General features: G+C 51.8%; 1 protein-coding gene across 1 annotated transcript in view; it reads right to left on the reverse strand.

Annotated features, from left to right (window-relative positions):
- Positions 1-17133: 17133 nt before the first annotated feature.
- UBE2QL1 (ubiquitin conjugating enzyme E2 Q family like 1) overlaps positions 17134-25707 on the reverse strand; it is a 33359-nt gene continuing 24785 nt past the window's right edge. The window contains exon 2 of the mRNA XM_021702530.1: positions 17134-17282. Within this exon, the coding sequence (XP_021558205.1) occupies positions 17151-17282 (132 nt within the window). The 3' untranslated portion in view covers positions 17134-17150. The remainder of the gene's footprint in view (positions 17283-25707) is intronic.

The following is a 25707-nucleotide window of genomic DNA, read 5'->3' on the forward strand; positions in this document are numbered from 1 at the left end:
CCCCTGTGGGCCAAGGAGAGCGGCTTCCGCAGAAACCAAGCTGAGCCTTGATCTTGGGCATCCAGGCTCCAGACAATGAGAACATGAAAGTGCGTGCTGCTGACGCCGCCTGGTCTGGGGTGGTCTGTTGTGGCGGCCGAGAAGCTTCCTGAGACAGCCAATCCCCGGTGTCTTCCGCTGGAAGCTCGCTCCCAGTCCTGGGCTGGTCTGGAGTGAAGCACGCTCCACCCCTAAAGCCTCAGACGCCCGTGTGGGGTCGAGTCAATCACATCACGTTCTCAGCTCTGCTTCCAGCTCGAGGGCCCCACTGGGACCAGGCCAGTCTCGCTGCTGCCCGTGCCCGGGGCCCCGTGCACCCCAGCCCTGCTCCCCATCTCCTCTATCAGCCCTGCCCATGGGACTTGGCTCCCGCTCAGAACACCCGCTGGGGTCTGCTGGTGCATCCTCTGGCGGAACCTGGGCCCCCTGCCTGAGCCCCTGGCCCCGTGTTGAGCCCCACATTCTCTTGAAATGCGATGCAAAGTGTGTGAGACCCTCAGAGCTTGGACGTCACCCCGTCTCCCTCCATCCCTATACCCAGCCGGGCTGGTGACGCCCACCTCCACCGACGACCTGTTTCCTGCCTCCTGGTGACAGAGCCCTCCGGCCTTCGACCCCAGTGCAGCAGATCCTGGGATTTCTCGGGGCGGTGGCGTGGCCTCCAGCGTTGGTGCCCTTGGCCACCATTGCCGAGCACCCTCCGGTGGCTCTGTCCCCCCTCCCGTCCCGCTTGAGCCTGAGTTCTCTCCTCCCCGCCCTCCAGGAGCTTCTCCCAGGTGCCGCTCAGTGCGTCCATCACTCAGCTTGGCCTCCCTCCCCCTCATCAGAGGGGAGTCCCTCAGGCGTCCGGGCTGTGGGCAGGTGTCTCGTCAAGGCTTTGAGTCCTGTCCCCACGGATCCAGACAGACACCTCTGGGGACAGGAATCACCCAGGGTTCTGGCTCAGGGCCTCCTAACTTCTCCAGATTTGGGGTCTAGCCTTATTTGTTTCTTCTGAATTTTTCCTTATCGTCTTGTAAGCTCAACCACGCATTGGAAAAACACGCGCGGCGCAGGCTCATTGGGTGCGCTGGAGCAGGAGAGGTTTTAGGATGTCACCGCTCCTGGACAGCGCGAGCAGGGAAGCATGCGGTCTGGACTTAAAATCAACTCCCTTCATGTGGTCCAGGCAACGCAGATGTGGTGGCTGTTTCTCCCGGATCCACGTGGACCCGTCTACACCATGGCTGCCGGCATCGGCCCGGGAGGCGTGAGCATGTCTCTCTGTCGGATGCCATTTCCTTCCTCCGTGAGTGATAGAGTCATCCACGTCACCCGCATCCAGGAGTCCACGCCGGCGCCAGCTCTGTTCCAGCCAGCTTGCTCTGCAGAATCCGTCTCTGGGCCTTCGCTCTGTGCCGTGTGGAACCAGCTCTCGCAAAGCCCACCGTGCTTGGCGCCGGGCTCCCGGCGGCCCTGGCCACCAGGCTCCCCGGGGGGAGGTTTGGGGCCAGCACCCCTGGAGGTGTCAGTGGGGAGAAACACCTTGGATGGATAGGGCACACTGGGGGGCACTGAGGACACTCGGGGCTGACATCAAGCTGGTCATCAGCACTCCTGGTGGTTGTCCCCGGCTCAGACACCACTGGCCCAACCCTGGACACAGGGACCTTGGGACCTGGGGAGAGACTCGGGAAATACGGCCCCGAAGCAAACGTGCCCTGTCGGCCTCACGCTACCTCTAGACGTATTGCTCAACAGAGGACGGAGGTCATGTTGCGCTGAGTTGTGGAAGGACCACGTGGGCCTTTGGGAAATCATCAGAAACGGTCACAGGCAGGCCAAGGTTCCCGAACTGTGCTCTGGAATTACAGGGCGCCAGTGCCACATGGAAAGTGAGTCTGTATTTGCTCACTTCTGATGTTCTTGGACAGCTCCTACCACGGCTCCTGATTCTGGAAAGTTCCTAGCAGTGACTCTAGGCAGACACATAGGTTTTTTTTGTTTGTTTTTTTTTTTTAAAGATTTTATTTATTTATTCATGAGAGACAGAGAGAGAGAGAGGCAGAGGGAGAAGCAGGCTCCCAAGGAGCAGGGAGCCCGATGCGGGACCCAATCCCAGGACCCTGGGATCATGACCTGAGCCGAAGGCAGACGCTTAACCATCTGAGCCACCCAGGCGCCCAGACACATAGGTTCTTTAGGAGAGCCTCACTCCATTACCCTCCCTGTGAAATGGGTCCTGTTGAGAGGTCTGCAGGACAGAGAAACACATGGTCATGGGGTGTGGAGGCCTGGGGGGGGGGGGCATGTTGCTCATGGGGTGTGGTGGCCCGGGGTGGGAGGGGAGACAGGCTGGTCATGGGGTGTGGAGGCCCAGGGGAAGGGGGACACGCTCGTCATGGGGTATGGAGGCCCAGGGGAAGGGGGGACACGCTGGTCATGGGGTGTGGGGGCCCAGGGGAAGGGGGACACGCTCGTCATGGGGTGTGGAAACCTGGGGTGAGGCTGCCTGAGCTCAGGAACTGTGGGCCCATGATGCTCTTCCTGAGCAAGAAGAAACAGCCTCAGTCTCCTAAATCACCACTGCTCCACTCCTGAACATGGCAGAGGATTTGGGGTCCTACCTTCTCCCACTTCCAGGGCCAGGTCTCAGGATCTCCCCTCTGCCGTGGGGAGCATCAAGGTGACCAGAAAGCAGGGCTTGTGCTGACTTTGGCTCGCTCTGCCAGGCACGCCACACCGAGCTTCGTGGGTCACCTGCTGCCCCTGAGTTATCCCAACCACCTGCTGCAGGCACTTTGGGGCTGCACATTTTTTAAAGGTAGCTTAGGGACTTGCTGCCAGCCCCCCTCCCTGCACAGGGAGCAGGATGCAGAGAGGCAGCCCGGGTCCAGGGCGTGGTGGGCAGAGGGGGTTACTGCAGCCAGCCTGGGGGTGCCCTCAGACCGAGCCCTGGGACCTGGCGCAGGGAGGGGAGGGCCCTCCGTCCTGCTGTGCTAGGGAGCCAGGGCTGTGGGGTCAGACAGGCAGCGAGGCGGGAGCGGGGGACGGAGGGCGAGCCAGCCGTCCTGCCGGGGCAGGGCCTGAGCTCAGCCGCTGTTAGACCTACGTCGTCACGGCGCTTCCCGAGAGTCTTGCTTCTGCCCGTCATCGGGAAGCACTGGGGGGACAGGTGAAATAAACTGCCAGATAAAATATGGGACACCCAATTAAATTCAAATTTCAGATTAAAAAAATTTTAACATCAGTATTTCCCATGCAATACTTACACTAAAAAGTTATCCATTGTTATCTGAAGTTGAACTTTTAACTGAGCTTCCGTGTGTTTTCTTTTTTTTTTTTTCCACTGGATCTGGCAACCCTCCTGGCTAGGAAGTGCATCCCTGTAGGAAGAGTTTCTATAGGGCCAGCCCCTCTGCGGCCCCATCAGAACCCCTGGGAATTCACTTCCTTAACCCCTGTTCATTCTTCTCACAGACGCTTACTGAGCACCTGCTGTGTGTTGCCAGAAGGGAACCCCCACGGTCCCTGCCAGGGTGGACACTGTGGCCTCCAGGCCAGGTGTGGTGATGGGCGGGGTGCCGGAGGAGCGCGGGCAGGAGGGCCCTGGGCGTGGGGAGGACGATGAGGGCTGGAAGGGCAGGACCAGCCAAACACGTGGAAGGTGGCCCACAGCCCCCACTAGGGATAGAAGGAAGCCCACATTCGTAGGGAGGCAGACAGCCAGAGAAGGGGTGAAGTGTAGGGAGGCATTCCTCCAAGCCAGGCCCTGTTCTGGGCGCTGGGGGTGCACTGTGGACACACCTCATTCTAGAACCCCAATGAATGCTGTGAGGAGCACAGCCATCAGGAGGGGCCCAGGAGCGGGGCTGGTGTGGAGGGAGATTGTGGTTACAGATAATCAATGTCTGGGGGGGCCTCGCTGGGCAGATGAGGTTTGATCCAAGGCTTGCAGGGAGGGCCCTTGGCTCTCGGGCAGCTCACAAAGAGGTCACACCCTCCACGGTGGCCTCCTCTACCCGACCTGCTCCCCTAGGTTTGGGCTTGGGGGCTAACAGCTCAGGTGTTCCTAGCCCCGGGTCCCAGAACTGTGCCTGGGCTCCCCTCCCCCTGCCCCGTCAGCCTTTTCCTGGGATCAGCCTCCCCTGCACGTTCCTGTGTCCTAGGAGCCCGGCTGGGTGACAAGGGGAGCATCACGGACGTGCCTGCCCGTGGGGGGCACTCCATGCACGGGCCGGGCTTGCGACTGTCTGGGCCCTTCCCCGAGCTGGCCACGCTGCCCCGGACACCCGCGGGACCTGCAGCTTTGCCAGTGGGCTCTGGTGCACCCAGGGGTGTTGGTGTCCTGGGGCTGCTCTAACAGGACCACATTTGTTATCTTACAGTTCTGAAAATCAGAAATCCGAAAGTCAAGACACTGGCAGGACTGTGACTTCTAGAGGCTCTAGGGAGAAGCCATATTCTGCTTGTTCTGGGTTCTAGAGGTCGCCTGCCCTCGTTGGCTGGTGGCCCCTTCCTGTGTCACTCGCACTTCTGCCTCTGTCATCATCCCATCTCTGTGATGCTCCGGCCCCTCTTATAAATCACACTTTGGTCGCACTGGACCCACCCAGATAATCTGGGATCATCTCCAGCTGAAGGTCCTTGACTGATCACAGCTGAAAAGTTGCTCTTGCTGTGGAAGGTCACAGAGCAACAGGTTCCGGGGTTAGGACGTCCTCTGGCATGTCTCAGGGGGCAGTGATTCTGCAGTCACACTGGCTGGGGCTCCCCCCCCCCCTGGGGGCAGGGTGTGCCTGACCCCTAGTAAAGGTGTGTCCCCTGCTTTAGCACTGAGCCAGCTGTAAGCCATCATCTTATATGCCGGAATTCCACCGGGCGGGGGGCGGGGGGGGCGGCGACTGACCAATGGCTGCCCGTGGGTAAATGGCTGGCCTGGCCCTTCTGGTGGGGACCTCCAGGCGTCCTCCCCTGGCTCGCCCCACAGCTGCATGAAGCTCACGCAGGGCCCAGTGTTCCTGCAGAGGCCGCTGGGGAGCGAGGAGGATCTCCAGCAGGAGCCTTTCTTTATTTCCTTGTCCCTCAGCCCCTACCAGCCCGGGGTAAACCAGGGGGTCTCCCATCCTTGCTCCCCTTTATTTGCCTGGTTCCGCAACAGCACCATAAGTACAGCGAATTTCTTCCCTACCCTCCCCGCTCACATAGATGCCCTCTGGGTGTCCTGTCACATTGTTTCCTGTCCCCATCTCCTCTCTCATTGCTCTGGCACCTTTTCTTTTCTTTTTTTTCTTTTGCTTTAGTAAAAAATTATAGGATATATATGGCCCTTCCCTCTACTGAAATGGAAAAAAGAAAAAAGAAAAAAGAACCCACGCAAATAGAACCTTAGGAAGCTCCTGTGGGCACCATGGGCCCGTTCCGTATGACTTCTGTGGCTTGCAGGCCCACGCAGCCGTGCTCCCTGCCAGGGCACATGTTCTGATGGCCCTGTCGGCCCACCTGAAGTGTGGGTCTCAGGCCGGCACCCCCAGCAGGACAGCAAGCCTTTGTTGGTACATCTCCTACTCTGCCCAACATGTAAATTGTGGGAAGGAAAGAAAGCTTTTGAAAGAAACAAAACACAGTTCTCCATGTGAGCGAGGAAGTAATTACAGGGTGAGCTCTAGACGGGGGTTTCGGCACAGGCCCTGCTTATGTGGCTGGTTTGTGGGCTGCGTGTGCTTGAGAAATGCCAGTCCTGTGTGTCAGGCTTGGAATCGACAGGCAGGTGCCCCCCCCCACGGCCCGTCTCACCAGCAGACCCCACAGGGCCAGGGGGCCTTCGTGCCAGGTGCACCCCTACCCCTGGGCCTGCGAGTGGGCATGGTCGCTGGGACCATCGGCTCCAGAGGAACCCGTCAGAAGCAGATCTAAGTCTGGAGGCACTGCTGCTCCCTCCTTATCTCAGTGAGAGAATTGGACCCGACCACAGTTTGATGATTTCACTAGTACTCAGTGCTTCATTTAGCGCCGCCGGATCAGCTTGGGGAAGACAAGGAATTAACATTGCCTAGAACCACCCACACGTTCCCACATGCCCCTCAAAGCTGCCAGCTGCAGAACAAGGGGGATGCCGAGCCTCTCTCCTTCCCTGGTCCCTATTCCTGACCTCCCTCTAAGCAGAATGTTCTCTCGTCCTGGTTAACCCTCCCCCAGGCCTCCCAGCATCGACAGCACCATCAGGCCCTCAGGACTATGCATAAGGCTGAGTGCTGGCGGGCAGGTGAGAACGGATGATGGCTCTGAGGGCCACGGAGTGTGGGGGGCACATCCCGTGTGGGTTCATCCTGGGAGAAGTCCGGAGTTTCTGCTGGTGGAGAGAGGAGAGCGAGTAGCAAGGGTGACCAGGAGCACGTGAGGGGAAAGGAGAGAGGGGCCTTAGTCTCTGGGTCTCGGGCAGCGCCGCCCTTGGGGGTCCTGGTGCCTTTAGGCCCGGCGATGGGTGGGCCTGCAGTGGGCTCGAGGGGCCTTCCGGCAGGTTTGCTTCTCAGAGGGCAGCAACGCCTCCTAGCAGTTGTTGGGGATGAATTTATAGGGCTGGCGGTTTTTCTTCCTGGAGGAGATTTATCTTTTTATAGCAAAATTAATGTCCTGCTTCTCTTTCTCCTGATGTTGTCATGTCCCCAAGATGTCGTCTGTTCACAGCCAGGTGGGGGGCCGGCCGCCGAGGCGCTGAGCCAGGACCCTGGGAAGGCATCTGCAGGACCACACAGCGGGATGATTGCCCTCAGCTGGTGACTCAGTGAACACCTCTCTGCAGGTCTGCATGACTCAGAGCAATTTGATTTGGTCGAGGAAAATCCGCTTAAAGGTAAGGTGCACTTGGGCAGTTGGTGATTCACTCCCCGCAAGGAGTTGATGTGGGGTTTCCTAGTAAAATGAGCTGACCTGGAGTTGCCTTTGGTAGATGCTTTCTCAGACCAAGCAGAACCATGTCAGCTTCTCTTCCTGCTTCCTCCCCAGAGAAGGACCCCAAAGAAACCACAACTAAACATCTGGGCAAGGCCCACCCTCCTCTACCAGAACCTTCTCTTCACCACGGAGTTCCATGTCTCTGGGTAGGGGTAGAGCAGGGCAAAAATGTGAGGTTTGACTGATATATTCATTTTTTATTACTGTGTAACTTTCAGCAGTTAAAGTAACACACCTGTGTTATCTTACAGTTCCCGTGGTCCAGGAGCCCAGGCCTGGCTCAGCTGGGTCCCCGGTTCGGGGTCTCGCCAGTTTGCAATCCAGTTGTCAGCTGGCCTGCCTTCCTTTCTGGAGTCTGGGGTCTCCCCCCAAGCTCAGGCAGTTCTTGGCAGACTGTCGTCCCTTGCACCTGTGGGACTAGGACCCCTGTTTCTTGTTGGTGTCAGCTGGGGCCTCTCTCAGCTCCCAGAGACCCTTGCGTTAGCTCCACGTGGACCTCACGACTTGGCAGATTACTTCTTCGAGGCCAGCCGAAGAATCTCTCATTTCAGGGAAGATCTAGACTCCTGTCTCCTTCTTGCCGTAGAGCAGGAAAGGGGTCACTCTGTTCAAGAGTGTGACCCTTCAGGTGGCTGGCTCGGTGGGGGCATCTTTGTTCCTGGTCTGCTCTCCGTAAGCCTTTGACTTCCTCCGGCTCTCTTCCTTCCACCCCTGGAGCCCACTGTCACACCACGGTGACCTTTCCTCCTTACTTAAGAAAGCACCGATATGACTAACATCTTGGTACTTAAACATTTTGGGACATTTAAAGAGAAGAGCTCAAAGGGATAGCTTTTGGTGAGAGAGCATCAAATAAGCTGCCAATCCATGAAGGAGGGACACCAGTCCCAAATCAGGCATCGTTCCTTCTGGAGGGTCGGAGGGCGAATGCATCGGATGCTTCCCTCCTGGCCTCTAGTGTTTCTGTCGATCATTGGTGTTGACTCATCCCTTCAGTCTCTGCCTCCCCATTCATCTCACCTTCCCTGTGTGTCTGTGTCTCAGATCTCCCTGTGCCTTTCTCCTATATGATGCCTGTCATTGGATTTGGGCCCCAGCCAGAATCCAGGATGATCTCGTCTTGGGACCCTTACCTTAATTGCATCTGCAAAGACTTTTTTTTTTTTTTTCAAATAAAGTTGAGTCCACAGGTTCTGGGGCTTAGGATTTTGACATATCTTTTTTGGGGACCACTATTCAACCCACTACTATGTACTTATATATATTTTTTCCTTCATGCTCTAAGATAGCCCCTAGTTCTTCGATGCATCACACGCGTGTGCGCATGTAGATATATTTTACACTTCCAAGGTAACACCACTAGAAATAACAAGGCCCCAGGCGCCTGGGTGGCTCAGTCGTTAAGCGTCTGCCTTCAGCTCAGGTCGTGATCCCAGGGTCCTGGGATCGAGCCCCGCATTGGGCTCCCTGCTCAGCGGGAAGCCTGCTTCTCCCTCTCCCACTCCCCCTGCTTGTGTTCCCTCTCTCGCTGTGTCTCTCTCTGTCAAATAAATGAATAAAATCTTAAAAAAAAAAAAAAGAAATAACAAGGCCCCCATTTCTGGCCCCAGGTTTGTAATATGTGAGATGAAGACCCTGGACTCTGAATGTAACTTCTTGCGCCTTAAAACACCATCTGAAAAATGAGGTCTCTGGGTTATAAAGTCCTTTCACTGTTAGGAGTCATTGGAATAGCCTCATTTTAAAACCTCTGTGTGCTGGGAAGGAAGTGTTTGAACAGACTCTGAGCTGAGGACTGAGCCGGGGGCAGACAGAACTAAAGTAAATGACAGGGTTATTTCCAGTGATCTCTGAGGCCCTTTCCAGTTCATTTGTTAAATAAATCATTGGCATGAAGATTGGGAGTGGGAGCCTTTGCTTTTATTTCCGACACTTTCTAGAGTAAATTTAGCAAGCTCCAAGCCATCATTTACTAAAAACAGCTTTTATTCCCCCATTTAAGTGTGGTGGGAAGGTCTGACCCTGGATGCCATGAAGTCCAGGGCTCCAGGGACAGGACAGAGGACACCAGCTCCCCAGCAGGTGACAACAGGGGTCCCAGGGAGGTGCTAAAGGCAGGAGAACGAAGGAGACAGCATGGGATTGCATGGGACTGTACCTCGTTTGGGAAGCTACTATGCTTTGTGGAAAAGCAACACCGACAAATGTGGGAAGCAGAGTCAAGTGAAAAAATCTCTGGAACAATGAGCATCAGATTTCATAAATCAGGCGTCTTCCCGTGTGTGTACGTGTGCGCATGCGTGTGAATGTGGTAGAAGTAAGAAGTCCTGTTACATGAAGTGTGATCTGCATTACTTCAAAGGGGCAAACTCTGGAAAGTCACAGCCAGAAATATTCCCTGAAGGTAGAGACTTAAATGTTGTTTTAGGATTGACTTAATGTAATGTTTTCGTGACACGGGAAACAAATTGACCATGTTTAAGTAAAATCAGATTAGAAAAATCAACTCACACTTTTCACGCCTGTTTCCTGGCTCTGAGCTTGGCCAGTGCTGCCTCAAATCTTCCTCGCAGCGTTGCCTACGGAGAGGATATGAGAAGGTATTTCTAAAAGGTCTTTGAGAAGTTAAAAGCTTTGCAAATGTAGGAACAGAAAAAAAAGTAGGAATGGTTTGCTACGGGAAAGTTTATTCATGTTGTCTAGAATTATTTAATTGGTTTAACCTTCAAAACCATTTATCAGAAAACTTTTCACGGCCCTCCCAAAAATCTTTTAAAAATGCTCTGGGAGGGCACCTGGGTGGCTCAGTCAGTTAAGCATCTGTCTTCAGCTCAAGTCATGATCCCAGGGTCTTGGGATCGAGTCCTGCATCGGGCTCCCTGCTCTGCGGGGAGCCTGCTTCTCCCTCTCCCCCTGCCCCTCCCCTCCGCTTGTTCTCTCTCTCAAATAAATAAATAAATAAATATTTAAAAATATAAATAAAAATGTTATGGGATAAATTTAAACAAAAAAAAGTTATACTTCCAAAACCGCCATATCCTGACCCTGTTGTCTCTACCCTGGCCGATCCCTGCATGGTTGTCCAGGATCCCTCCCCGTGTAGGCAGAGCAGACTAAACACCATCCGGCTGATAAAAATCTCCGTTTTGGCAGTCAGATTGTGTAGAGCCACATCAGTATCTCTACCACTTCCCTGTGGAAACAAGGAAAAATACCTTGTTTCTATGAATATGTTGTGTTTATTCTGGCAGGAATAGAAGTCTTTAAGATAAACACTTAAGGGACAAACAAAGCAGAGGTCAAGCACATGCATTGTGTGCGTTTTTTTTTTTTTTTTTAAGATTTTATTTCTTTATTTGAGAGACAGTGAGTGTGAATAGGGGTGGGGCGGCAGGGGAAAGGAAGAGAAGCAGACTCACTGCTGAGCATGGAGCATGCGGCCCAAGGTGGGGCTCGATCCCAGGACCCTGAGATCATGACCTGAGCCGAAATCAAGAGTTGGACGCTTAATGGACTGAGGCACTCAGGTGCCCCCATTTTGTGCTTTTTGACCAGCCCCTACCTATAGACTCAGAAACCATACCTTAATTTCTTAGTGTCAGGGTCCAGGTGCAATCCTGTTGGGTCTTTAACTTCTGCCTTGAGAAAACTATGTCCCTGGACAGAGACTACCCAAGCCACTGCCATCCACTCCCCCACCCAGCAGGAGCTTAGTACGTTCTGGGGAGAGTGACCAGTCACATTCTCACCTCCATTGCCCAAGAGAAATTCAGAACCAACAGCCTTTTGAGGATGGCTCTACCATGCCTTCGCCCAAAGGGATGACATGGACAACCTCAAGTAGATTCCAACACGCAACTCAAGCTGTTGATTTGGTCATGCCAGATCACTCTCACTGTTATCTCTAAAATAACATATTGAGTATCACTTCCAGGCCACGCACAGGCTTCATGCTTCCCACGTACTGCCTGTCTCATCATCGCCACCCTCCACAGTGGATACTCACTTCCTAGTTTAGGTAAGAAAGTGGCAGCTGAGTGTCTCGGAGGCTAAGTTCCTTGTCCACGTGTGAGAAGAGGCAGAGGGTGGATTCAAGGCTGTTTGATCCTAGAGCCCTCACCTACTCAATACTAACACAGTCACATTTTCAGATTTTAAAAGAAGAATGTGCTCTTGATTGGAAAATGATTTCAATATTGACATAAAGGCTGGGAAATTTCTCTGATGAACAGTTTAAAATAAAAACTAGAAGCCAATTTATATACTAGTGTGAAAAATTAGCTGTAATACCTTTTAAACAGATTGAATTTAGGGTGTGTGAAAATTGTCACGTTCTAGAATTGCTACTCTATAACAGTTTTTCAGAGGAATCTCTCTGTAATTGAGCCTTAGTTTAGGCTACAGTATTGTGCTAAGCACACAGTTTCAACTTTAATGGGACTCTTTGGCAAACATGTTCAACGATCTTTATAATGCAAATGGAAGGTGAAGGAGAAATCTAAATCATAGTGATGCTTAATTAGATGTGGTTCAGTTATATTTCATTGATTTTTGTAGAGAATACTCGTGACATGCTTCAAAGTTCTGAGTTAGCAAACCACAAGTAAATCAAGCACAAAAGATCAGAGGGCAGCACATGATTGGAAGCCACCCGAGATGGACCACGTTGGATAATGCATACGGAGACTTAGAGACATTCCTGCGAACACTGAACATAGACCAAGCAAGGACTTCAACAAATGTTCAATGGAAAGACATTTATTGGTTTTAAAGTCTTGCTTTTCTGAATTGTTGTTTTTCCCCTGAAGACAGTGCCTCTAGATTGACTCATGCATGCATTCACCCTCTTCTGAAAGTCAACATTTCTTTCCTATTTCCTATTTCCTCCCCCTCCTTTTGAGGACCACAGAATTCAACAACTTTAGAAAGAGTATACACCAAAGCTTCAGTGTGAAATGTGAGGACACTCTGAGAGTTCACAGGAGCCCAAGATGTGTAGATTGGCATCCTACTACAGTCATAATGGAGACAATGTGCATGAAACAAGGTCATGTTGGTGGAACAGGTGAGTAGGAATAAAACCAAGCACATCCAGCTACAGTGGTTCTATTGTTGCTCAGTTATTGACATCACCAAGATCTATCGATATAAAGTGAATGCGTGTCTACAAAGCAGACGGCCACTTAATTTACCTCCAGTGGAAGAAAGGAGGAAGCACCCTCTGTAGGAGAAACAGGGTCAGTCTGCAGTGGGAAGCAGTGCAGATATTTACTCCTTCAACACATACCGCCTTACTGACCCAAGAGGATGACCTTGGAACCTGACTCCCTCCCCTGGGCACTTTGCTATTTGTCTAGCCCTGTTATGACCTTGAAACTAAACCTTGCTTCCCTTTGTATCTACACTCTATTCAAGTACTCTGCCTTGATTATGTCTCTTCGCCAGCATACTTCGTTCCTCTGTTTTTTCTGGAACCAAGGGAATATCGCTTATTGCCTCCCTGGATGCCAACAGTGTTTGTTTGGCCTTTCCAGTTCGTTGGCCACATCGTGTGGGTCAGATGGATCCTGGGGTTGAGTGAAACTCTGTACTATGTAAACTGGAGGTTGCAAAAATCACAAAGATAAGGTAGAGCATAACATAAAGCTAAGAAAACTGCATATTATATTAATGTCTTTGGAGGAAAAGAGTATTGATTATGATCCCGCGGGATGAGCTCCAAGCCATAGATCCCTAGAGCACTTGGAAGTGCAAACTGCCTTCTCACCAATTTGGTTTTGTTGTGTAATGGATCATCACTCTGGGTGCTTCCCAACTAGCTGGGAAGGCCTGTGGCTCAAGGTCAACCCAACGGTGAGCTCAAAAGTGTGCTCTTGAATGTGGGCCATGTGAATTGCCTCATGGTCCATGGGGAGCATCACGGAGGATCAGAAAGCACCAGCAAGAGGGTGGCCTTGGCTTCACCCCTCCAGTCGACTTTGGAAATGCCACTCAACCCATCTGGGCTTGTTTCCTCCCCTGCACAGTGTCTGAAGGTAGACTAAGTGACATCCCAGATTCCGTGGTTCAACCCTCACTGCACTTGGGAAGCCAGTTCGGCCCCTCTAGAAAGCAAATTCCATTAAAATTTTGCATGTTGTTAGAAGGGTTCAGATAAAACTCTGAAATATAATTCTAGAGAAGGGGCCAGCCCCACACCCCAGGTTAAGCTGTAAGTTTAGCATGTGTCTTGCCTCCTAAAATCATATCTATAGAGAGGCCACTGCAGGTGAGAGTGGCAAGGAGCTGCCCAGGCGTCCCCTCCAGGGCCAGCGGGGACGAACATCGTGTCCCCTACAAGGGCATCCCTGGCCCTCCCTCACTTCTACACCTGCCCTTCTTCCCTCTTGCTCAGCTGTCCCTCAGTCCTGACTTCTCCGTGGAGCCTGGCCTGACCACCTTCAGGGAACCTCTGGGCTTGGACAAAATCTACAAGGTCCACAGTGCAGTGTAGCAGTTAGCTGCCTCAGGTCTCCACTTATTCGTTGGTGGCTCCTGTTATTCTTTTTTAAAGATTTTATCTATTTATTTGACAGAGAGAGCGCATAAGCAGGGGGAGCAACAGAGGGAGACGGAGAATCAGGTTCCCCGCTGAGAAGGGAGCCCAACCCGGGACTCAGTCCCAGGACCCTGAGATCATGACCTGAGCCAAAGGCAGATGCTTCACCGACTGAGCCACCCAGGTGCCCCTCCTGTGTGTTATTCTTGTCTTTTAAGTTCCTCTAGGGAAGGAGGCATGTCTAAAATTTGTTCCTTCCCTATGTCAGAGTGAGTGGAGAGCTGGCCAGTAAGTTTGGTTGACTGACTTAGAGTAGAGGACTGGGGACAGAACACCACTATATGATCACAAGTTAATTCTATTTGAATCATTGTAATTATTCAATTAGAGCCTTTATTTAAATGTGTTCTAATTAAAGCCCGTTGTTTAACATAGAGTTCCCCATACTGGAAAAGTAACACACAATGTTCATGTGACAATTTCTGGATTTCCCAAGCACTTTCCCTCACGGCTTAGGTCAGTTCTCACACAAATCCCATAGGAGTTTATAGGCCAGGAAACTGAGGCTCGAGCAGGTGGACTTACCTGCTGATTCACACAGACACGGAGGGCACCTGTCCTTCTATCGGGTCTTTGTCACTAGTCCTCAGATTTCCCTCTCAAGAAATAAGGTTGAATTTTGATAGACAGAGTGAACTTGGGAACTAAAACAGTGGGGCCTAAAGCCTCTTTTTTTTTTTTTTTTTTTCCTGAGTAATGGATTTTAGAGACTGTGAGTCTTCCAGGGCATACGTGTGTGCCCTGTGTGCGTGTGCGTGTGTGTTGGGGGGGGGGTGACCGGGCCAATCATCTTGCTGCACACGTGGAACTTGAACAGACCGTGGCCTGCAGTGGAGGGGACACCCGAGGACGGCTGCAGGAGGCCCAGGAAATCCTCCGGGTGCGCAGGAGAAGCACGCATGACTTTTTCCTTCCTCTGGCTCTGTTGCCTCTGGCAGACGTGAATGTCTGCAGCCCCGTCCAATCGTCCCCCGGCTGTCTGTCTGAAGAAGGACAGCGCTCTCGGCCTATGTGGAAAGGAGACCCCCGCCAGGCGCTTGCTGGGTCTGCAGCAAGCCTCCTTCCCACCCTGGGCTCCGAGGCAGGCAGGCCCCTCATGTGGGGTCAGCGGGACACAGCCACGGCGAGGCTCCCCTGTTGGCTTACGATGCCTCCAGCCGCTGAAAAGGGAGTTCTTCCAGCTCAGAGTCAAAGCAATAGTCGCATTTTTAACTATTCTTCACTGCTTTGAAAATGAGAAAAACTTACCCATTAAGTGAAAAATGGCACTTCTTTCACTGAAGAATATTTCTTCTACAGCTTCCAGTGCCTGACAAACTTAATGGAAGTCACATGCAAAAGAAATCAAATTCAGGGTGTGCGGGGGTCTTGAGATTGGGCGGGGTGTCTCCCCCCACCGCTGTTGGCAGCGACCGAGCCCACCCTCAGGGGGTCACGAACCTCCTGGCTGCCCCTCAGGTGGGACATAACCCAGAAACTGCTGTGGACACGTTCTCTAATCAGCTAGCAGCCAGCCTGGAAGCGGCCGGCTCTGGAGATACACTGCATACGGTTATATACACGTTCTATACTCTCTGTATATCCAAATGCATCCATATGGTTCTTAAAAGAAAGTTGCTTTACATTTTGCATCAGGAGAGGGAAACATCTGGAAAGAAATAAGCTCAGGTGCTTTCCCCAGCAAGCTGCTTCTGTCCTGTATCTTGGGAACCCACAGAGTAATCCCATGAGCATAAGTAGCCCGAGGGCCCAAGACCATGCGCTAAATGTCAGGTTTCCAGGATGGAGAATTCCACTCGGGAGGGTCAGATGAAGGAGTGTCATCAAATTTCGTAACTATTATTACTCAGAGGGAAGGTGAGCAGGCAGCCACGCATCCTCAATACGCTGCCATCTTGTCTGGACAGAGCTGCGTGTGAATTAGGGGCACATGAGAAAGTGTTAAAAAATATAAATAAAAGCAGCGGGAAAGGGTAGATTTGGTGAATGGCCGGTCATGCTGGGAGCTGACCCCTGTCCTCTGAGGCCAGGTCTCTTGGACCTCTGACAACCCTGGACAAGGGAACAGGTCCCTGATTTAGCCAAAACTGCCCAAAGAATTGTATGTAATCGGCAAAGATTTCTTTTCCCTCGTAGTGGGAAAATATAATCAGCAAAATCAAGTTTGGCCAAATCAACCCTTCACACTTCCTGTTAACTTCTGATGGCCTCCCCGGTTGCTGCTGGGGACCATGTTAACACACTGGAGTTTTCACAGACCATGGGTTCCTAAGACTCATTTTTTTGTAACTTGCGGGAAAATGTCATCACGGTATTTGGAATATTGAATTTTAAAGACAGATGGAATGTTTTAAAGGGAAGGCGAGCCCCCAGGGATTGGATTCTCGAAGCAGTGTGTCAGGTATGGATGATTTTATTTAAAATGCGTCCAATAAGGTTTTCCACCTGGGATGAACATTTTACCTCTTCCCATGTATTGTTATAAACAGTGTTTCCTCACTTCATGGAGTTTCTTAGAAAGTTCTAAGTAACTTAACAGAAGAGAAAAATGAAAGTGTGGGCGATGGAGTAACGGGGAGTTGCTATCACGGCGAGGGTGCTCACGCATCACGCAGCCCAGCCCCCGGGGCTCACAAGTGACAGGAGGGTGAGGAACAGACCCGGTCATGCAAGTCCTCGGACCATCCCTTGGTGTCCTTTGGCAGTCCTGACATTCCTGTCACTAGCATGGAGAGTAAAATGTGTCCGATGACTTCAGGGAACGGGAAATTGTCTCTTGCTCGTGGTGGGGGGTTGACCAGCTGGGAGGAGACAGGAACACGGATGCGGTGTCGTGGGAGCGTTCCAGAATACCGAGGAGGCTGTCCCACCGCGGAGCCCCGGGGAGCCCACGGCAGCTCCAGCAGCCCTGCTGTCCGTCCCCGGGCCCTGCCTTGCGGGGGGACAGCGGCTCGCTGCCGTGCCGGCGGACGGAGCACATTTTCACGAAGGGGGCAGTTGCTGTTCTAAATCACGAGAACCTGGCAATATGAAATTTGTGTTTTCAGGAGCCGAAGGTCATAGCACGAATGAGGTCTACATGTCGTCACACGGGGCCACAGAAAGACACGTCTCCAGGTTATGTCGACCTGCCCGGGAGAGAAACAGAGACAAACGGCACAGCGATGCAGGGCGTTCCTAGTACACGGGAACGTGCCGTGCACAGTAAGTGGGTCGAGCAGCAGGCCCTGGGGCTCCTGCCTGCTCTTTGGAGCTGTGGTCTGGGAAGAAGCCAAGGGCAGTGTGAGGGGGCGGGCGGAGGGGCAGGCGGGCTGGGGAATGTCACCATCTCAACACCGGTTCTAAAGTGACTTCGAGATGGCCGCTCATTTACAGTCGAAACCTAATCCCGAACAGCGTTGGCTCCCTCGTTCTCCCTGTAAACACATCTGTTCATAAATAACTTAAACGTCTCCTTGGCATTCAGGATTCAGTTCCGGCTGGAGTAGAAAAGGGTGAGGATGTTCGGCGTTGAGGAGGAGATGTCGGGAACTCGTGTGTGTGGACAGGTGGCTGGAGCGTCTCCCACACGTCGAACACATCAGCCATCGGACACTGGCGGGGTGACCCAGCCGTACTTTTCATGCGTCTTCACCAAACTCTTAAAGGTAGCTTCGGCTTCCTTGCGGCTGAAGGACTTTTTTGATTTGCCGGCCTTTCTACAGATCCGCCCCTATGGGAGAGGGAAAGAAAAACCAGGTCAGAAGCCCCCTAGATGGCGCCAAGCAGAGCAGGGGCACAGGCTGGCGGGGAGGGAGGGGGGGGCCTGGCTTCCTCCGACACCTCATTCCGGGGGCTGGGAAGCACCTGCTCCTCACCACCCCCCCACCACCCTCCGCTCTCCAGGGCCTGGGAAGGAAGGCCGGCTGTCCCAGGAGGGCATCTGCCATCCGCAGAGACGGTGGGGTGTCCCTGGGGCAAAGTGGGGCTCCCACGGCCTCTCCCCCCACCGGAGGATGCTGCGCTGTGACTTCCAGCCCTCTCCCACAACAGTGGAGACAGAGATTCACAGTTAGATGTGTACATTTATGTATTACACAAACATTTCAAAACTCTTAAAACTCAAGCCCAGGAACAATGGGTGAATTTCTTGTAATTCACGTCACGTGGGAGCCACTTCCTGAGAAGACAGGTGGGCGGGGGGGCCGTTTTCAAGGAGGAGGGAGGCTGTCCAGGGCTCCCAAGAGGGAGCAAAGGTGAGGGGCCGGCGCTCCTTACACAATCCCTGGAGAGGGGCAGGGGCCCAGGCCCACCCCCCTCACTGGGAGCAGGTGTTTCTGGCCGGAAAGATGGGACACGAACGTCTGCAGTGGACAAGAGCGTCTAATCCATCTTGGAACGGACACAGAAGGCTCTAGATCAGGAGGGAGAGGGAACCCAAAGGCACTCCTGATGTGACCGTGTCTTGGGCCAGGCCCTCCTTTCCAGAAAACCGTGGGAATGAGGTTTATTTGGCAACCGAGGGAAGGAGCAGACTGAAGGAGAAGAGGAGCTCGCCGCAGTGCGGGGGCCTCTGTCAGCGAGGGCTGTCCCCCCAGTCTTACCCCCCAGCCTCGCCACCAGCCGTCCCGAAAGAGGCGTCCTGATGAGCGGGCACTCCTACAGCCTCTCTGCACACTTCCTCGGGCTGACTTCCCTCAGCCCCCTGGGAGGTCTGCGTGTCTTCCTGAGCATCTCACGCACACGTTCTGCAGGTGGGGTGCAGGAGCTACCCCAGAAAGACCTGGCTGAGTTTGACCCACCAGCAAGTACGCGCACTCTCCCCAGCAGCCTCCTGTTTGCAGACCTTCACCAACAAGTCTCTCTGCATGCCCAGCACGGAGCGGTTTTGTTACGGCACACCTGTGGGCCTGAGCCGGCACCAGTGGCCGGGCTGGTGCTTCCTTGGACAGGCATCCGGACGACAGTCACCTGGGCCTATGTGACCACAGGCAGGCAAGGTCCGCCCGATCTCAGCCGTCTTGCATACCCACGGACAGTGCTGGTGGGAACACAGCCGTATCGGCCTTGCCATTCACGGGGAAAAGGGCACCCAATCACTAAAACTAGGAACGGAAGACTGTTCTGTGTTCTTAAATTCAGGACATATGGTTCAACATCTGTCCTTTCAACACTGGAGACGGAGACCCATGCCCAGGGAAGAAGCCGGAAGTCCCGAGTTACAGCTGTGTCCTGACCCCTCTGGACATCTTTCTGGCTGAACTTGTCCATCTGCCGATGAAGGGCAATGCCACCTTATCTAATCTGCTGCTCGGTTCACACCAAATGCGCTGCTAAATGGGCGAAGGAAGAGTGGGAGAGAAGAAGGCAGGAGATGGCCATTTACCGACTTCCAGAAACTTCCCCATGCCTCTCCAGGATATGACTCCTAGTTTTAATTTTAGAACTTCCTACTTTGCTTATGTGGTATCGTTATACTTGATAAAAAGGGACCACGGAAAGCTAGTACATTTATAATTATCATGCTGATGGGTTGAGATCAAAGTCTGAAGTTGTTTCATTAAACACAGCACATGCATCTTTGCAGGGGTGCTGCATCAATCTCTACATCAAGGGGGAGCAAATATCAGGCTTTATTCTTTTGTATAAAATGCAAATTCGAGCCATCTCTATCATTCTTGTCTAGAACACTGGAAGTTTGTGGCATGGTTGGTAATTCTGAACTGGAAACAGCCAAATACAAGCTTACGATAATCTTGGAATATTCCGTCGTTTTTGGCGTGAATGCATACTTTGCCTGTTCTTTGTGGAAGTCCCAACTATTACAAAAAACAACAGACAAAATGAACCCCAAATGAACAGACCACTCTTTGTTTCCCTCTCTTCCCAGGAAAGAGTATGAAAATAAAGCCCCAGCACTCAGTCAATTCAGCGACCAGGAGACAGAGCCTGTTCTAAGCCCACCGGAGGTCTCTGGGCCTTCACTGCCCTCAATTGCCCATGAAGACTTTCCCCTCCTCTGTTGTCTCTGGCATTTTAGTTTATAGTTAACAGATCTCTTTTAATAAATTGCCCGCCCTCTTCTGATGGGCTGTTTAAATACCACCCAGGTATTTAAACACTGAGCTTGGAAAGCACCCCTTCCACTGGCTGGTCCCCCGCAGGGTGGCCGAGCTGTTTTTGCTGAGATGATCTTGAGGTGCTCACTGTCAAGAAGGGGGGGTGCTCCATCTGCCCGGGGCCCCTGATGTTCAAGGCCATTCTGACCGTGAGCCAGCTCCCATTCTTCCCTCCAGGTGCAGTCTCTTGCAACATGGACTTTGGGGAAACCTTTGGCCCAACTGTTCTGACCTCTGTATTTTCCTCTATAAAGCGGGGACAGTATTCGCTGCCCAGCATCATTATGAATGTCACATAAGATCCTGAACTTTGAAAAACGTAAATTGTGTTACAATTAATTGAGAACTGTTTTTCTCATTGTCATGACATTCATATTTCTTCCTTGTCTGTTTCCATTTAACCAATAACCAAAGAGTCTTTTCTGGAGGGTTTCCCGGAATAACTCTTGTTTCTCCACTAAAATACCTCTACTTGTATTTAATGTGAAAAGACCTGGATGTGACAATTTACTAAACCCACTGTGAAATTGTGTGATCAGTAAGAATTTAGTTGAGTAAACACCCTCTCTCTCCTGAGCCCCAGACAGTAAACCAATAGTTATGAGCAACCAGGGTTTTTTTCCCTAACGACCTTAAAAACCTCAGCATAACATTGATGCAGAACAGGGCTAATGAAAATACAGTTCTCTAGGGCCGTGTTTGTCAAACCAAACCATTAGTGGGTATTTTGGTTTGTCTTTTTTTTTTTTTTTTTTTTTACCTCATAGCTTTTTTGGGGCCAATCACAATAATCCAGCATGAACAATTCTATACAGACACACATGTCTACACTTTTCTACACAGCTAATAAGCAACTCCAAACTCAGGTCCTCAGTTCAATCCCCTGATCTTATGTGGTTTCCATGACCCCAATGTGCACACTGAGTTTCATTCGTCCATTCATTCATTCATTCATTCATTGTGTCAGGTGCACGGTCTAGAAAGACAAAGTAATAGTGGCCCCTGCCTGTAGGGGCTCCCAGCCCATCACGGCGTGGGTCGCTGAGACAGAAGGCGCACATCAGGGCTTCCCAGCCTCAGTCCTGTTGGCATCATGGGCAGGTCCTTCTCTGTTGGGGGCGGTCCTGTGAACTACAGGATGGTAAGCCGCGTTGCTGGCCTCCACCCACTAGATGCAGTGGCCCCCCCAGAGTTATGACAACTGAATTGTCCCAGACACTGCCAGATGTCCCCTCGGGGGTAAAATCACCCCTTTGGGAATGGCTGGCGTACCGGATAAAGATGGCACAGAGCAAGGAGGAGTCCGTCCGTTATCTATTTGTTTGGGAAAGGACTGCTACAGTCTTCCTCAAGTTAGGAGCTTCTGGCTACTGGGACTGCAGGGTTTTCTAAGGTGGAAACGATTCTGGTCCTCATACAGCTCAGAGGGGAGGATGGGTCCCACCACGGGGCTGGGGCAGGGGAAGGGGGGGTAGCGCTGGTTGCAATCGAGAAAGCCTTCTATGTTTCATGACATTTTAGCTGAGCCTTGACACGTGGGTGGCAGGCATAAGGGGTCCCAGAGGAGAAGCTGAAACAGTTGGCTATATTTAGAGAACAATGGAAAAGACACTTGGTGAATTTGGGGCATGGAGCCTGTGTGTGTGTGTGTGTATGTGTGTGTGTGTGTTGGGGTGAGAGTGCAGAATTCAACGGACCTGGCTTCAAATCCCTGCTCCAACACTTCCTGGCTGTGTGACCTTGGGTGAGTTACTTAACCTCTCTGAATCTCAGTTTCCTCATCTGTAAAATAAACCTAAGAATAGTGTGATATGACACTGGATTTTTATAGGGATTTAATATGTTAAAACATGTAAGATGCTTGGCACAGTGCCAGGCACAGGGTGGGCACAATAAATGGGGCTTTTATTTTTGGAACAATCACAGAAGATCTCACCCACTGACAAAGTTAGCTTCGTTCTGGACTCTTGAAAACACACACACAAAATTTCCGTCTTTCGTGTGGATATTATGACTTGGTTTATTCTGTCACAGAGTGTTCTTCAGGCAAATCCAGTATTTTGCATTTAGGTGGCTCATTTCCCAGCTTTTTCAATAACGTCTATTTTAACAGGTGGAGATAAATACACTCATTCTATGTTTCTCCCTTGATTAGATTTTTTTCTTGCTACTTTATTTTTCTTTGCAAACCTACTTTTGTGGCATTTCTGTGTTTCATTTGCCCATGAATTATAGGCTTATGTTCTTTTAAAAATAGAGTTTCCAGACTCCTCATGTGAAATTTTGGGGTTCTTTCACTCATTTCCTGGGCTGAATTACAGAGCGGCTACTTGTTTTCAAAGTCTTTGAACATGTAATTGTTAGTCTAAAAGCGCTCACAATCCTTAACCCCTCCAACACGGGCTTCTAATGTGTGCTGTGTTGGGGCAGCCTCGCTCCCTAACGTGGCTCTCTGCAGGAGAAACTCGGAGCAAAGGAGGTGCTGGGTGTGGGGAAGATGAGAAGGTGAACCTCCGGATCTTTGAAAGGAGCCCCTCCTGGAAAAGCAGCCATGATTTTGCCTCTCTTTAAGCCTAAAGTGCAAAGCCGATCAACTTAACAAAATTCTAGAGCACAGATAAGACCCTACAACAGATAAGGCAGCTTCAAAGAAATGATTCCAAATCCAAACAGTTACACGGAGCTGCTGGTCAGCGAGGGAGGGACTTGAGCTTGATCCTGTCCAATGAGGCATCAAACAGAAGCTGGGCGCGGCAATGCGCTGATTTGATTCTGCAGCACGTACCACGGGTCCGAGAATGTGTGTGTGCATGAGTGTGCATGTTGGCATGCATGCATGCCTGTGCACGCATGTGCTCACACGTGGAAAACTGGGGGTGTGTGTGTGCATGTGTGCTCACGTCCGAGTACATGTGTGCACGAGCACGTGTGTGTCTGCGCACGAGCGTGCACACGGATGCTCGTGTGTGTAGTGACTCGTGTGTGTACGTGTGTGTGTGGCTGTGGTGGGGACTTTCAGACTGCAAGGAGGGCTATGAGGGTCCTTGCGGTGAAATGACTGCTGACGGAAGCCCACAGTAACCCCGAGGGAAGCCCTCCTGGCTGAGTCAGGGAAGCCCCAGGCCGCATGAGCCCGTTTGCAGGGTGGTCGGTTTACAGTGGGAGGTGCCCCCCGCCTGCCAGGGAGTCTGCCCAGCACCAGCCAGGGCAGGGAGGGGGAGTGCTGAGGGGCTGGCAGGGCAGAAGGGGAAGGGGCAAAATGATGCAGTCCTACAGACGTCTGGGGCTGGACTGTTCTCAGCTGTGGGGTTGAACCATGCACTGTAGGATGCTTAGCAGCGTCCCTGGCCTCAGCCCACCAGATGCCATAGTAGCCCCATGCCAGCTGTGATAACCACGATGTCTCCACAATGGCCAAGTGTCCTCTGATACCCCCACTCTGCGCTGAGCAGGAAGCGTGCTGGGCGAGTGCGCACGGGTGCACTTACCATGGTCTGGGGGCTAGACAGGCAGGGAGGACTGCCTGGAGGAGGTGCTCAGGGTGTGGACTCAAAGGACAAGTCGGGGAGTGTGTGTCCAGGTGGTCCTGGGAGGACAGAGAGGGAGGTGGCGAGACAGGAAGTGTTTTCGTTCCCGGGGCTCCTGTAACAGAATGCCAGACCAGGGGCTTAAATCAACAGAAATTTATTTTCTCACAATTCTGGAGGCCAGAAGTCTGGGATCAAGTTTCCTGTTTCTGGGGGGTTTGTTTTTAGGAGAGAATTTCTGCCATGGCTCCCCTAGCTTCTGGTGGCTTGTTGCCCCTCGTCAGGAACCCCTGCCTTGCAGATGTATCACCCCGATCTCTGCCTTCATGTCCATGTGGCTTTCTCCCCATGGGTCTATTTCCAAACTTCCCTCTTCTTACCAGGACACTGACCACGCATCAGGGCCTACCCTAATCCAGCATGACCTCATCTTAACTTTATGTGTGCTAAGATTCTTTGTCCAAAAAAGGACACATTCATAGGTGGGGGGTGGTGTGGTCAGCACTTCAGTATAGGTTTGGGGGACACAATGCTTCTCACTCCAGAGATAAGCGTGATAGATCTCCAGCCACCATCCTGCAGTGTCTGGACCTCTCCCGTGGGTGGCAAATCACCAGGTCAGGTTTTCTTTTGGGATGCGTCACTTGGGAAGTGGGTGGCTGGTCAGGTGTGAGATGTTGGTCAATTAGAGAAGAATCTGTCCTGTGGCTAAGGAGGCCCGGGGCACTCCAGGTTTCTGCTCCAGGAGGAAACAGGTTTCCAGGATCAGATTGTGAGTCCCTTTCAGTTGGGGTTTCAGGATGTGTATCAGAAATGTAGCACCCAGGGCAGGAGGAGGCTGCTGGACATAGTGCTTAGGGCTCTCTCAACATCTCTATCCAAATGATAGATGTGGGGAGGGTCCCCAGGGGAGAGAGGAAGGACGGGACATGGCCACTGGCTCTTGAGTGACCTGCTTTCCCTGTGCCTGTCTCCACACTTGAGTCCCACGCACACTGACACTTTGGGTGAGACTTTGGGGAAGGATAACCAGGAACTGGACCGTGCAGTGGGGCATGGTGATGCGGAGGGGGTACCACACTGTCTTAGCACACGCCCCGGCACAGGGAGAGGGAGAGGGGGCGGGCGGGGGGTCAGGCGAGACTAGAAGCAAGGGGCTGAGGCTTCAGTGGGCGGGGGCAGGCAAGGGGGGCGTCAGTTGGCAGTGGGCATGCAGGTGCCCGGTGAGTGCTGGAAAACCACCCACGGAATGTGATGCTTCCTTGATTTGTCATGAAATCAGAACATAAAAAACTCTTCTTGGCCTTATACTTAAGCAATCTCTGTACATCGATATCAAACGAGCCTGGTTCGTAAGTACAGCTTGGCTATAAAAAAGTCTCAAGAAAGTAACCTGTATTTCCCAAAGCTTTATTAAGTGCCTACCACCCAACAGATCTGGTGCGGGTTGCTGGAGGCACCAGGTGAGACCAGGTGAGGGGAATGCACAGGGCTTAACCCAGGAGCCTGGGGGGCAGAGGCAGGAGTAAATGAATAAATAAGCACTTTTGGCCAGAGTCAAGCTCCCTGTCCCAGTAAGACCACTGACCGGCTTTCCCATGGCATTAACTCTCACCAGGGCAAAGTTCCAGAATATCGCCCAGGATACAAAGCCTCTTCACTCAAGAAGAACTGTTTACTTAGTGGAACATTCCAGAATTTTCCATTGAGAAATCTTAGGTAACCTATTCTCGACTAGAGTCTCTAATATTTTCCCAATGAACAGGTAATAAATGTACTCAGATATTTTCTCTCAAATTTGTGAACATCTCAGGATGTCAAAGCCAGCATCAGTTTTATATAAACTCGGTAATATTCAGGAGGAATTAAACTGGAGCTACCTTATTTAATATGATCGTAAAACATCCTCAAGCCACGGCAACACCAAAGGCATGGTTCATGGATATTTTTGATGCTTGCAAAACACAAGCATCTCCTTCCTCTACACTTTAAAGAAAGTTCTAGCAATTACTGAATCTTTTTTTTGAGACAGATGGTCTCTTCCTGGAAGAAGTAAGCAGAGAAAAAGAAACTTTTTGCTAAAAATTTAAATTATTTCAGATAATCATTTCAAAAAAAATTTTTTTTTGAGATTCCACTAGTACTTATACTTCTGCTTAAGCAGCTGGGTCCCCGTGGGTTTCATTAGCAGCACCAGAACACAGTAAGTGACAGCTAGACGTACTTATTAAAGGCAGTCAGGGTGGCTGTCTGCCAGACATTGTTCTCAGGACGGGGTTTGAACACACGTGTTAAACCCTCCCCGAATGCCCACCAGGGAGGCTTCGCTATAATCAACCCTGGCTTTCAGATGAATAAGCAGACACAGAGAGGTCAAGTAATGTGCTCAAAGTCACACAGGATTTCAAAGCAGTGCTGGAGCCCAAGGCCAGGTCGGCTCTCAGAAACAAGGAGAACGGTGGTGGATGCAAGTGTAGGAAAACAAGATACTGACCATAGACTCCATAAAATG

The sequence above is a fragment of the Neomonachus schauinslandi genome, chromosome 7, assembly GCF_002201575.2.
Source record: "Neomonachus schauinslandi chromosome 7, ASM220157v2, whole genome shotgun sequence".
Lineage (NCBI taxonomy): Eukaryota > Metazoa > Chordata > Mammalia > Carnivora > Phocidae > Neomonachus > Neomonachus schauinslandi.